Source organism: Quercus lobata, unplaced genomic scaffold, assembly GCF_001633185.2.
Source record: "Quercus lobata isolate SW786 unplaced genomic scaffold, ValleyOak3.0 Primary Assembly Scq3eQI_2007, whole genome shotgun sequence".
Lineage (NCBI taxonomy): Eukaryota > Viridiplantae > Streptophyta > Magnoliopsida > Fagales > Fagaceae > Quercus > Quercus lobata.
The window spans coordinates 45,686-60,188 of record NW_022154768.1 but is presented as its reverse complement, the minus strand read 5'-3'; the positions used below and the strand labels follow the sequence as shown (position 1 = coordinate 60,188).

Genomic DNA, 14,503 nt, shown 5'->3' with positions numbered 1-14,503 from the left:
TTTTTACTAAATAAATTCGACAAACACACACACATTGGAAGATTGCATAAGGTTCCATAAAGTATAATTAAAAGCCCAACTCAGGTTGGGTAAGACTATTGGAGTTTTCATTTTAGGCCGAGCACCTTTCTCAAGATTTCATTCCAAGACCCACTAATGTTAGAGTTGGGCTTAGGTCAGCCCAACTGCCACTGGACCAGTTTTTCATTGGAAAATGTTTGTGGAGAAATTTCTCGTGGTGAGTGATGAGCGAGGTCACACATTTGCCTTACCTTGTTCTCTTCATTGAATTGTTATGTTGGTATGAGGAGAAACTCAATGCAATACTATTTCATAATTCTAAGCCAATTTCACTCTTTTATTCCAAGAATAAATATTGAGATAGGAACATTTATTATTTAACCAAATTTTACTCAAATCAAGTGAAAATTGTTATGATTACCTCAGAATCAACTCAGCTTGGATCTATGAAATACAAGTCATCAAAAGTGGATTTGCAAAACAAACTGATTCTATGAAAGGCAAGCCAATTCACTTTGATAAGCAGATTCTTCTGATAATCTAATCTTTCTTTTTTTCATCTTCAAAGTTTTGGTATGAAAAAATATGGCAAAACTACACCATTAGTCCTTAAAATTTATCTTATAAGTGCAATTAGTCCTTTAAATTTCAAGTAAGTACTATTAGTCCTTTAAGTTTAAAAAATAAACATTATTAGTCTTTTTGTTAACTCTATTAAGATTATTGTCTACATGGATGTGATGACAAAAACTGATGGGTATGTAATGAAATGTCAGTTATTTAATTTTGCTACGTAACTTTTCATTAATATTTATATATTTAAAAAATGAAAAAAAAAAAAAAAAAAGATTGGCTTCAGCCCCTCCCTCTTTCTCTGCTCAGCTGTCTTCCAAACGTCCAATCCAGTCACCAAATCACATCAAAGGCAACACAAATCTGCTGGCAAAGTCAGTATATCCATCTTTGACAATTCATTGGACACAAATATTTATTGATTGGGTGCAAGAAACCCAACAAAAGGATTCAATGACTACAATCTTTCTTGTTAAAAGGTAACCGTTGATCCCCACAAAGATTGGTTGGGCCGGGGAAAAAATAATAATCTTTAACATTTTGCAAAAGAAAACAGATCTAAATATAATACTTAAACCTCTTTATTTTATTTATAGATCCATTGGAAACAAATCTTAAGAACAAAGATACATAAAGATCCTTCAAGATTAGCTGTGGAGATCCTTGGTGATTGGCGAAGGACATAGAGATGTTTTGTGCTGCTGATGTAGTGGCAATGACAACAGTTTGAATCGCCAGTGGCTAATGGTAGTGGGAGTGGCCGAAATAGCAGCAACGGTAGCAACAGTGACAGCACCACCAGCTGGGAGAGGAGGAAGATAAAAGCGTAAAGGGAAGTCACAGGAAAACATGTGGATTTTTTTTAACCCAAAAAAAATAATAATAATGATGATTCACATGCTAGCCTCGCAAATTCATCAACGTGACTATAGCCATACAGGCTTACACTAAAGAAAAAAAAAATGTCACATTATTTTTCTATTAGTCACATAGTAGATAATAATGCTAATGACAATTAACTAAAAAACTAACTAGAGGGACCAATAGCCTCACAAAGTAAATTATAAGAATCGATAATATAGTTTTGCACACTCTCAAAAAAAAAAAAATAAATAAATAAACAGTATAGTTTTGCAAAAAAATATATAAAGACACAAAATAAGTGTTAACAATATAAAGTGAGAGAGAAAGATTGAATAGTCTATATATTGATGTATAAATAATAATATATAATAGAAAGTTTTATATAGGCTAAATATGTGTGCAATACAAGTAATATGAGTAAACTATAAGTACGATATATTGAGTAAATCCAATGGGCTAATCTAGAATAAGGGATCGGAAAGTAAGACAAGCCTCTTCACACGATTCTAAATTGATAACTCTTGAACTTCTGACATGTAGAGTACCACAGAGCTCTAGCAAAGTGCCACCAATTTTATTTGTATGAAGCCGAGAAAGTACACCACAAAACTCTCATAACAGTCTCTGCTCTGCATTCTTTCAATGTGATTGATCATGACTTGAGGACGAGACGAGGCACTCATGTTGCCATTCTTCTTGCAATCTCTCTGAATCATTTTCGGATCGCCTGGGCTTTCTGTAAATCGCATAAAGCACTAGTTGCGCTGTTCCAAGCAGAAACCCTGACCCGTTTGGTACCTATACCACAAAATCAAACGCTACTGTGAATAATTGGAGTAACATTTTTTTTTTTTCGGTACCCTTTTCAAGTGGTAAACAGTGAGAGAGGGAAGAGATGAGATTCGAAACATAAACATGTAACACTAAAATAGAAATAGTGCCAATACCATTGAGCTTTCAGTCGAAACCCAACAAAGTGCGTATACAATTAATTTTTGTGTGCTAGTATGTACACTAACAATATATATTATTCTGAAAAGAGGGCTTCAGAGCAATATATATGTTATCTTTGGCGGGACGGTCAGTTCTTATTCAAGCTTCCTCGGCGGCCATTCCGTCATATGTCATGCAATGTACTTATCTTCCGGGTAGAATTTTGGATGGAGTAGATAGAGTTAATCGGAATTTCCTTTGGGAATCTTCAGATACAGCCAAGAAAGTTCATTGGGTTGGTTGGGATAAGGTGACGAAGTCAAAGGAGGAAGGGGGTCTTGGGTTGCATTCAGCTAAGGGTAGGAATATTGCTCTTTTGGCTAAGCTGAATTGGAGGTTCCAAACTGAATCTGAGGCTCCTTGGGTTAAGGTGTTGGAAATGAAATATTGTAATCATAGGAGGAGGGCTGCTGCTAGTGCTAATAGGCTCCCTTGCTCTTCCATTTGGTCGGCTATGAAGAGAGGTAGAGATACTTTTAACAAAGGGAGTAGGTGGCTGGTGGGGAAGGATAGTGCTTTAAATGTGTGGCATAGTAATTGGACTAATGGGGGTTCTTTTAGAGAGCTTATTCATGGTCCCATTACCCAAGAAGCTAGCCTCCTTAAAATTAAGGATTTTATGCTAGACACGGGTTGGGATTGGGGGAAAATCCCTTTTGAGATTCCTCTTGAAATTAAAAGGATGATTCAAGCTACTCCGGTGACAATCCTAAATAGGGGAACTGATAAGTTGGTTTGGGCTGGGACTCCTAAAGGCACCTTTGATTTAAGAAGTGCTTATAGGTTTGCAATGGGTTTTGATACAACTACTACTTTCCCGGCAAGTTGGATTTGGAATGCGGAAACTCTCCCAAAAATTAAAACCTTCCTTTGGAGATGTGCTCATAATAGTATTGGAGTCAAAGTTTGCTTGGAGAGAAGAGGTATAACTCAAGATATTGTTTGTCCAATTTGTCAGGAAGGATCTGAAACCATTCTGCATGCTTTAAGGGACTGCAACCAGCTGAAGTGTGTGTGGAATCAGCTTGGAATATCCTCTTTGAATCACGAATTTTGGAGGAGTGATCTTCAGAGTTGGCTGTCTTGGAATGGTAGGATGATGAGCAATCTTTGTGCTTCTCAACCCCCTTGGAAAATTGTTTTTCCGATAGCCTTGTGGAATATTTGGAAGAGCAGGAACAATTTGGTTTTCAACAATAAGAACAGAAACCCGAATCTTGCTTTGGATATTGTGAAGCAAGCTTTAGAGTATTTTCACTGTGTTGCTTCCCCAAGGCTGCAAACTCGCAAAGTGCTGAAGGAAATTCGTTGGGAGAGGCCACCTCAAGGATGGGTGAAGCTAAATACTGATGGGTCGATCAATGGGACTTCCGGGTTGGCAGGATGTGGGGGTGTGATAAGAAATGATGAAGGGCAATGGATTGTTGGTTTTAGCAAGTGTATCGGCATCACTAGTAGTTTTGCTGCTGAATTATGGGGGCTTAGGGAGGGTCTTATCTTGTGTTGCAACCTGAATATTTCTTCTCTTGAGATTGAGATTGATGCCAAAGCTATTGTGATATTTTGAACAAGCCAGATCTTGAAAACAGCATTATTTCTCCTATTTTGGATGATTGTAGGCTGTTGATTGGCCGGTTTTCTCAGATTCATGTGAAGCATTGTTTCCGTCAGGCGAATAGATGTGCGGATAGCCTTGGTAGAATGTGTTTTAGTCTAGATAGTGTTTTTTCTTCTTTTCATAGTCCGCCTGTGGACTTGTTGGATGTTTTTGAGGATGATCTCAATGGGGTGTATGTTAGCAGGCTTTGTCCTGAACCTGTTGTTCCCTTTTAGTTTGTTTTAGTGAATCGTCTTTCACCAAAAAAAAAAAAAACAATATATATTATAGAATGAGATAGAAATGAGACGCATAACTTTAATTCCATCTTAGAAAAGGAGGCCATAGTTGAAACAATTACATCTTTACTTTTGAACTTGTGTCGTAGGCTTGCTCAAAATAGTTGAGATCCCAATATATATATATATACATATATAAAACTCTCCATATCATAATTTTTTAATCCTTTCTCCCCCTTTTAAGATACAAAATTACTATTACGACTTTGAACTCAAAGTTTCCTATAATTTATTTTTCATTTAATAATATGTTTAATCCACTTTATCTTTTTGTGACATACTAATATTTTATCAATTTTTATATTAAAAAAATTATTTATGCACAAACAACTATAACAAGAATTATTAATAAAATTCTATAAGCAATACATGCATTTTTGAAAAATATTTTGTATATTTTATATTTTGAAAAAAAAAACTATATTAAATGCTTAAACATCATTATTTTTTTTTTCTTTTCATTGTATTATTTCATTATCTATCAACTTTTTTTTTGATGAATTTCTTATTCATTTATAAGATTTTCATCTAAATTTTTATTATATGTTTTATATTGCTAGTAAAAAATTTATCAAAAGATCTCTCTCTCCCTCTCTCTCTCTCTCTCTCTCTCTCTAACATTTCTAATTATGTGATTGGATCCAACTTATCACATCCACGTTTTGCTTCTTCCGCGCTTTCCCTGTTTTTTTTTTTAGCCCGCATTTGTTGACTTTTCCACGGTGAACAATACACTCGTGCACTGTTCACAGACCCACAAATTTCACTTTTCAACAACTTTTTCATTAAAAATGAGTCACACGGTACTATTCACACATTTAAAAATTATTTTGTTACAGTATTTTCAGTTTTCAATTTCAGCAAAATAAATTCTATTCAAACGGACCCTAAAAATATATTTTTACAAATAAAAAGTACTATCAAATAAATTTTCAACAAAAAAGCATTATATACAATATAAAATTATAATATGACAATAATAAAATAAAATAAATTTTGAAGTGTAAAACAATAGGGTCTAATTGCTCTAAAAAAAAACCAATAGGGTCTAATTTATTAAATGCATTATTCCAACTTCACTTAACAATAAAGTCAAATCAACACATAACTCAATAAGTTAATACTAATCAAATCAAAATTAATTTCATATAGATAATCAGATATGATGGTTGGAATTCAAAATTTAACAAAAATATATTAATCTTTTAAAAGATGTGACGCTTGGGGAAAAGAAAAGGCTGAAATCTAATTTCAAATTTTGATTTTGGTGGGGAGAGAGAGATGTTTCGGCATGTAGCTGTGTGGGATATTGGTTGACAAATGTTGAGAATCTAGGAGTATATGTTAGACAGACTTACAAAGATTAAATTCATTAGGGAAACTGGTCATCAATGATAATTCGACAAACTCACAACTTTTTTGTTTTTTTAGTGAAAACAATTATTGGGTTAGATTTTTATTGGCCAACATTTTTGGGAACCTTCTTGTGACTGTGAGTAAGAAGAAAGTACACAACTCATCTAAGGACATAAATGTAAATTGAGAAATTTAAAATTACTCATCAAATTTTACTCCAAAATACAACCTCACACACACCCACATAAAAAACAAATCAATTTCTCACAATAAAATATTGAACAAAAAGTTTTAAAAGGTAAAAGTAAAATATTTCAATTCCATTAAATTAGGATACATGTTGATGTTTAACTACTTGCGATTACAATGTTAAAATGTAAGTTTTTTCATAAATTGTACAACGTAAAGTATTTGTGGGAGAGAAACAGTAGACCAACTATGTTCTAACTATAATAAGACTAGATTACTTGCCTAACAAGTGAAGTGATCAAACGACTTGCTCTACCAGTTTTAGCTTACTGTAGGTTTGAGCCAAGCTTAGGCCTTAATAGGTCTAACAATGATCTTTATAATCCAAAAGGTTAAATATATGGTCCCAAGACTCCCAATTGGTAAATGTTGTGGCTTATTGGGTTTATTCAATCTAACCAAGGATAAAGAGGATAGCCTTGGAAGGCTGGAATACCACTCAATGCTACTAATCAAAGATGTCACTCAATGCAACCAAGTTACATGCTTGGTTCTTAGAAGGAATTATTCAATCTCAAAGCACGATACACTTGCAAATAATATTTTGAATCAAAACACTCTCTTCTGTTTTGTATGATTTCTCATTGATATAAATTGGTGATTATAGTGGAATAGAGTAAACAAGCTTACAATAATAACTATACAATTTTTAACACAAAGACAACTTTTTGGTAGTCTTTACATTACCTAATAAACATTATTAGGTTGTAACAACTAACAACTACAACAAATCTCCATAAATAACTTTTATTAGATAATAATAAAAAATTAAAGACAATTTGATACACCAAATAGATGACACATGTCACCCACGTGGTTTTATATAAGTTGTCACTGAATCATTGCATCACGAATTATGTTATATTAATTGCTTATTCTAACTTTCATTTGTATCTCAATCAGTTGGCACTCTTAATATTTTCAATAAAGATTTCTAAGGTTCAAATCCCTCTTCCCATTTATCTCTCTCTCTCTCTCTCTCTCTCTCTCTCTCTCTCTCTCTCTCTCTATATATATATATATATATAACCTTTAAAAAAAAGTATGGAAATTAAATCTATGCTCAAACCCCTTTCTTAAAAGAGAAATGGTATGTTCACAATATTTTCACAACAAATCTTAAGTTGTTACTGGTTGTTATTGTTAGAGCAAAAAAGTAATCTCAATGGTAAGTTCAAATTTGAGCCAATAACAACTAACCACCTATGATTTGTTGTGAACATATTGTGAATGTAACACTTCTCTTATTAAAATGAAAGCTTTTATTGCTCATGATGTAACTTTTTTTTATTTGAGTTTTAAATTTAATAACGAAGATAATTTCCCAATTATTAGCACAAAAAAAAAAAGATAACTTCCCAATTTCTTTTTCTTTTTTTTAATTAAAAAAAATGTTTGTTGGACCATCCAAAGATATTTAAAGTGAAGATATAGGTCCACGATCACAATTAGGGGTGTTCGCAGTGTGGTATGGTGCAATTTTGGGCAATTTTTAGTACTGCACTTTGCGGTTTAGTTTAGCCAAAACTATAATCGTACTGCGCCTCATTTTTGTGATCACATGTGCGGTGCGGTATGGTGCAATGCGGTTTAGAGTTTAGCCAAAACCATAATTGCACCGCACCTCACCTCATTTTTGCAATAACATGTGTGATGTGGTGTATAAGATGCGATTTATAGCAGGTATAATTTTCAAATTTTGGGTTTATCCTGCTTAGCCTAAAACTAATTTTTCCCTTTATTTTGGGCCAAGTTTTAAACTATAGAGCTAGTTTTTCTTTATTTTGGCCTGGCTTTCCTAATCAACACTTGCTAGGATTATTATACTATTTTTGTTTTTTTGAAAACTAAGGTTATTAAACTACTAATAATATATCTAATATTAAAAAAATAAATATATTAATATATAGAAAGGGTGTGGTGCGGTTTGTGCGATTTTCTTATTATAAAACCACAAACTGCACTGCACCATGATGTGCGGTGCGCATTGTTACTTGTGGTACTGTGTAATTATGTCATTTTGTGGGCGGTTTTAGTATGGTTTGTGCGATTTTTACGGTTTGGTGAAAACCCCTAATCACAATCGCCAACAGTCTATTTCATATATATGTATAGTTTTTTTTTTTTGAGAAACTATATATATATATATATATATGTATATATGTATGTATAGCTGGCAGATAGGGTTAGGTAGAGTTTTTAAAGTATATTCCCGACCAAAATAATTAAGAACCTCATAGGAAAAATTATCATTGCATTAAAAAAAACACTTTTGGAAATTTTTTTTTATAATATATATAATTATTAAAAAATTTGAAGATTTAGCCCACAAAAATAAGAATTCCACCCCCTCTCAATATCTGAGTTAGTTTAGTGGTGCACTTTATTACATATATATGTGTAGGGTCACGATTCGTGGCGGACCGTAACGGTGTCGGGTTCGCACGTAAAACGGCCCTAACAATATCATTTGTAGAGCGTGGGTTTGAAAGGCTAGGCCTTGATCGATAGGTGATGGGTTTTTCATGGCGTTCATACAAGGTTAAACGATCGTCACCCCTAGAGTCCTTCTCCTGGAGGTGGGCTGGGAGGCTCTCGTTTTTGGCCATTTTTCCCAACCTCTCATTAGGTTACTTGTTTTTTTCCTTTTATATTTGCCTGCGTTCATTGTCCTTCGTCCACGTATAGGGTCAACTTTTCCAAGATTGATACTTGTCCCATCAGCCCATATTCAAAGTCGTTGGGGGTGGTTGTAAAAGCCAAAGAATGCGGCTCTGTCAGGTTCAGAGCATTGAATGGCAGTAAGGGCAGCTTTCCCTGGATATTTTAGATCTTTCTTCCTAGTTTCAGTCCTATACCATTTTTACCCTTCTTTCAGGGAGGACTTTGGGTCTGCCGAGGACTGAGCTGTCCTCGGCGGTATCCATAGGCTATTTTGTCGAGCTTGGGCCGTAGCCCTCCTCGGCTTGGGCCTTCGGATTCTCCCCGGGTAGATGGGTCTGGCCCCTAAATCATTTGGGCCCCACAATATGTATATATATATTGTCAATTAGTCTAATAGTTATAGAGAGAAGATAATTTTTGTTTTCTCAATTTCAAATTATATTGTTAAATATGTTCTTCTATTTGTTAAAAAGTTTTGGATCATTCATGTTTTCAAGAACTTCAAGGGTTCCATTAAAGTTTTTCATTCACTTCAGTTGAAAATTTTAATAACTTCACGATGACGAAGGTAAAATGTAAAATATGAGTTTTATTTTTCGTAAAAGATCATCATCAAGTATAGCTTTTATATGAGATACCAATCTCTTTTTGTTGATGTTTTTGTAGAGGACTAATATTAAACTTGACAACCGTTGTATGCTCCTTTCCTAAAAAATTATCAAGTATATCAAAGTTAATAATTTTATATATAATATATAGAGATAATAAATTATGACTTACTCCTAATATAAAAATAGCAAGTATTATATGTATGTGCCTGGGAGTATGTCTTGAGCAGTGGCAATTCTAGAAATTTTTTCTAAGGTGGTCATTAAGAAACTTAAATTATACAATATTTAATAAAAAAAATATATTTTTTTGGATTTTTCTTTTTGTTTTTAAAGGCTCAATATATTGTTAAAAGGACTAAAATTTTACTACAAACTTATTGTAGCCTAAGACTACAGCTTTCACTAAACAAATTAACATGACTACATATTTTGAAAATCTAATCATTAAATTGTATTTTTTTTATGTTCTTAAAACACATGTTAGGTTTCATGTCAATCAGATATTATTTATTATTTGATCCATAAACTTATTTTTTGCGTATAATTTTAAACTACAAAACTCGAAAATTAAACATTTGATTGATAAAATAAGTTATTTATCTTTAATCTTCTTGAAGTTTTGCAAATATGGAGGTTATAAGAAAAAAAAATGTAATCTAATTGTGGAATTGTTAAAATTCTTATCCAATAAAAAAATATTGAGTGGAGTTGTAGCCTTAATCTATAATCAAGTTTGTTGCTAAACTTTATCTAAAGTTTAATTATATTGGACCTAAAAAAAATTTAGGGTGATCACATCTTTTTTTTAAGGTAAAAAAATCAAAAAAATAAATTATATATAATAATAATTCTTTTTTCCAAGCCAGGGTGGTCCTGTGACCACCCTGACTCTAACATGGAGCCGCCAGTGGTCTTGATTAACATATTAATACCACAATTTAACCCCAAACAAGAAATCCTAGTCTCCTAGCTCTAGTACCACTGATCTCCCCCAAACGGGTATTTGCATGTCAGTACTTAATTAATGAGGACTGTGATTCACCTTATGGTGATAGTGAGTAGTGACTAAGGTATGGTGGTGGACATATATAATAGAGGGAAGAACTTACCAAAAGGAAATAATCACGTACGAGCAAAGCATAAATAGTCCATGTCCCACCGTTCAAGAAAAGGAAAAATGAGAGAAAGAATGGCATGTACTCCACGCTCTTGGTTGTCACTACTGTCCTCTGAACAAATCACAATAACAATACATAATTAATCTCTATTGCATGTCCAACAAAGAATTTGTTCACAATCTATTCAGGTGCGCAAAAGCTTGGGTAGAGCTAGCTGAGGCACATGAGTTATTTGTAAGACGCCAATCAATTTCATATTTATTTTCACAGTTATCTTATGGGATCGACTATAATTGATTATTTATCACTTTTACATGAATCTATACTTTTTTTTCACCACTCACAATTAACAACATCAAATAATTATAAAAATGAGTGTGAAATTGTTTATGGTCAAAGAAGATCCTAGATATAGCTAGGTAGCTATCTAATAGGATACAAATAAAATTAGGGTTTCAATCGTGTCTAGTATTTCAATGCATATAGTATAATGAACACAAGGACACAGCACGCCCATGCGATCTTGTTAGTACACATGTCAAGTCTTGCCCATAAAATCATTCAAGTACTGTACACTCACAATACTACCATGTTAGCTGTTTTTGAAGGGGAATGACTTGTGTCCAGTGAACAATTTCACTAGACACGTGTCCAAGATACGTGTTCGCATTGCAACGTGTCCAGTGAAACTAGTTACTGGACACAAGCACCACACTTTTTGAAGTTAGAGTAGTACTTGGTCACTGTGTTCTTTAGGCTTTGTTGGATAGTGAATAGGCAGTTACAAATTTTATGGAAAAAATAGAAGAATAATAAGAAAGGGAAAGTGAGTTGACAGAGTCTTCCGTGAATCAAGTTGGTAAAAAATGACAAAGACAATGATGTTCATCATGCTTGGTGATCATATAAGAGAGAGCTTGCAATATAAAGAAAGGTGATAAATTTCTCAATTGAAAAATACTTTAAATTTCCAGTTTAGTTTAATTTTTTTGCCAAGTGAAGAATGAAGATGTCAAAGTTAATTTGAAGCCCAGATATATATCCACCACAAGAGTAGAAGTTACAATAAAACCAAAGAGCAACTGGCTAAAAATCCTTTTTCACGGTTTCTATGTATACGATTAGGGGCACTGATTTATTCATTGAATTAATATGGCTAAATTCACAATTATTTTAGAGAAAGCTATCTTTATTTTGTTTATTAAAACAAAATAAAGATAGCTTGTATTAACAATTTAACCTTGAGTATTTTATGAATGGTGGAGGCCTAAAAGTATAGTGCAAAAAGAAATACGGAGGAAGAAGATAATAAGAGTATGGAAGAAAATAATAAGAGTTAAGAGCAATGCTACAGTTACAAACAATTTTACAATATGTTGATGTGGCCAACCTCTTATTGGTTTTCATCTAGGTACACTATTAATATCATTTTTTTTTTATTTACCAATAATCACTCATCATATCAACTGTTTGTAAAAAAATTTATAAAATAGTTTGTATCTCTAGCATATTCTAAGAGTTAATGTCTAAATCACTAATTTCTAGGAAGCAATAATGACATTACTATGAGTGTTTTTTTACCCTTAGATTTAATAGTAATCAACGGTCCATATAAGGTGTAACTTTTGTAAAGTTACACAACTTTTATATACTTATTAAAATTTAGAAGATGATAAATTCTCTTAGTAAATTAATTTGTGTATATGTGTGTGTAGAGGTTTGTCTTAACTAATATATTAATATATAAATTTAGCATTTTCTCCACAAAAATAAAAAATAATAATAATAATAAAAATACAACACAGTCACCATTAAGTGTATGAAAAATGCTAAAGCTAATACAAATTTTAGGAAAAAAAAAATTACAAATTGATGTAACAGGAATATGGTTGGTGATACTTAAATAATATAATAAAATGAATGTTTGAATAACTTTTCTTTTATTGGTGATATGCCAATTTGTAACATCTATATAGTAATTATCATTAGCTCACTTGGGGTAAATTAGTCATATTAATAATTAAGAATTAAGAATGGAATTGAAATTAAATAAAAATAAACAAATATTATTTAAGTGATATTTAGATATAAAAATGCCTCAATAAAATTCTCGCCTTAAGCCTCAAACAATCTTGATCAGGCCCTGCATTCACACTCAAACCCAATAATTAATCATGGCGGGTCACCTTTCACAGCGTGTGACAATCCCACCCATGTCCCTTCCGACCAAAGTGTCCTACTGAACATGGACCATTTTCACATTAATTGAAATAAAAAAGAGCAAATCAAAAGAAAAAATATTCAAAATCTTAGCAGAAGATGTTCGTTTGTGTTAAATTGTTCAGTCCACTCATCTGATCAACACTAATTAATTAATCATCTCAGTAAAAATAAACAAAAAGATATAGTAAACAGAATATATATCATGTTCAGCAGGAAAATTCCGATTAGGCTTAATTAGTTGACCTATATCAGTCATCAAATAAATCCAGTTTTTTGGTCTAAACATTGATTGATGAAATGAAACATTTGCCTATGAAGCCAAAACAGATATAGATGGTCAAGCTTTCCATTCTTACCATGGCAGCGAGAGGCGATCCATACATTATAATGTTTAGCCCTGCACACAAGAACCCTATCGCATCAATACGCGTTTCTCTTTGCAATACCAACTGAGCAACTAGAACAGCTGCTGCTAAAAAGCCCACATCCAAGATCCCAAAAAGAATGGCGGTTTTAGCCTGAAATTTTGCACATTTTATAACATTCACAACTATGGTCATATATTACTAGTAACGAAAAATATATTATTACGTACCCTTGACTTTGCCGGAGCATATATAAGAAATAAAGTAACAAAGATAGTCTCAACAAGTACGCCAAAACCATTAATAGTGGCAACTAGTAATGCCCCAGGCTTTATAATTCCATAGTAAGTCCATAGGGCTGAGTTTAACAACGTGCAAATGTAAGGAAGGCTCTCAAATTCCTCTGTGGAGCGACGCTTTATTATTCGCCAAAATGTTCCGCTGAATTCACGATTCAAAGGTTAATTCTAAATTACAGTAAGCACTCTTAATGCATAATGTAAAAGAGAGAGAGAGAGAGAGAGAGAGAGAGAGAGAGAGAATGAATACAAATATGGCTTAGAAGTTTTATCAGCTTACACAGGAGAAAGAAACACTAGCAATGAGATGACGTTGCCTGCAAAATTAAGGAGTAGCCCACATGAGTTTTATCTTTAATTGCATGTAAAATAAAATAAAGACCTTAATAACATTATACAGAAATAGAACAAGATGGTTCCTCACCTATGACACCAATGGAAAAACTTACTACTTCCATGTCAAACAAAGGAGCTTTTGATTTGAAGAAAAAAAGAGAAGACTTTTAGAATGGATGGATTTCTATTAGGGGAAGAGGTGAGAGTTGAAAAGAGAGAGGGGAACCAAGTTTGCTTTTACTAATTCTCTATAATTGAAAAGCATTAATTCAATTCAGTGGTTGAGAGTTAGCTGAGTGGACAAGGATGCGAAGAAATGCTACGACATGATGAGTAGGATTTTTTGTTTTTTGTTTTGTTATTTATTTCTATGGTAGCTACTTCATGTCATTGAGATATTTCTTTTTGTTGCCCAAATTTGTAACTCTCAAATATAATCACGTGCTATAACATGAAGTTGGGGATAAAAAACCATGGCTGAACTTTCTTTTTTTCCCCTTTAAGAGCATTTACCTCAATTTTTTTTTTTTTTTGTAAAATAAAAAAAGTTACACATTTTGTCCAATTAACCCCCAAAACCTTCCACATCTATGTATGTGTAATTATATAAAATTCATTCACCACCACACACCCTTGGTGCGATAGTCACTCCACAAGTATAAGTGCTTGTGGGGTGTGTGGGGGGTAAGGGTTGGGGTTCAAGTGTCCAGGAAAGAGCTTTAAACACATATACACTTAGATTAGGTTAGAGTAGAATTCTATCTTGTATCAAAAAAAATTATATAAAATTCATTCATAGTTACATTAACTTAACCATGTAAATTTATACTGAAAATATTCACTTTGTATTTAATTTTTATTCTTTCTTTATGTATCTTAAAGATGAAAGATGAAAGAAGAAAGTTGATAATAATTGTTGTGTACGAAGAAAAAAA

General features: G+C 32.8%; 1 protein-coding gene across 1 annotated transcript; it reads right to left on the bottom strand.

Moving 5' to 3' along the window:
- Positions 1-2,044: 2,044 nt before the first annotated feature.
- LOC115973301 (bidirectional sugar transporter SWEET17-like) lies at positions 2,045-13,892 on the bottom strand. The gene is made up of 6 exons (XM_031093555.1): positions 13,657-13,892; positions 13,513-13,549; positions 13,164-13,374; positions 12,925-13,086; positions 10,337-10,456; positions 2,045-2,256 (listed from the first exon to the last, which is right to left on the bottom strand). The coding sequence occupies exons 1-6, from the start codon at positions 13,688-13,690 to the stop codon at positions 2,098-2,100; spliced, it is 723 nt and encodes a 240-aa protein (XP_030949415.1). The 5' UTR covers positions 13,691-13,892; the 3' UTR covers positions 2,045-2,097.
- Positions 13,893-14,503: the final 611 nt, after the last annotated feature.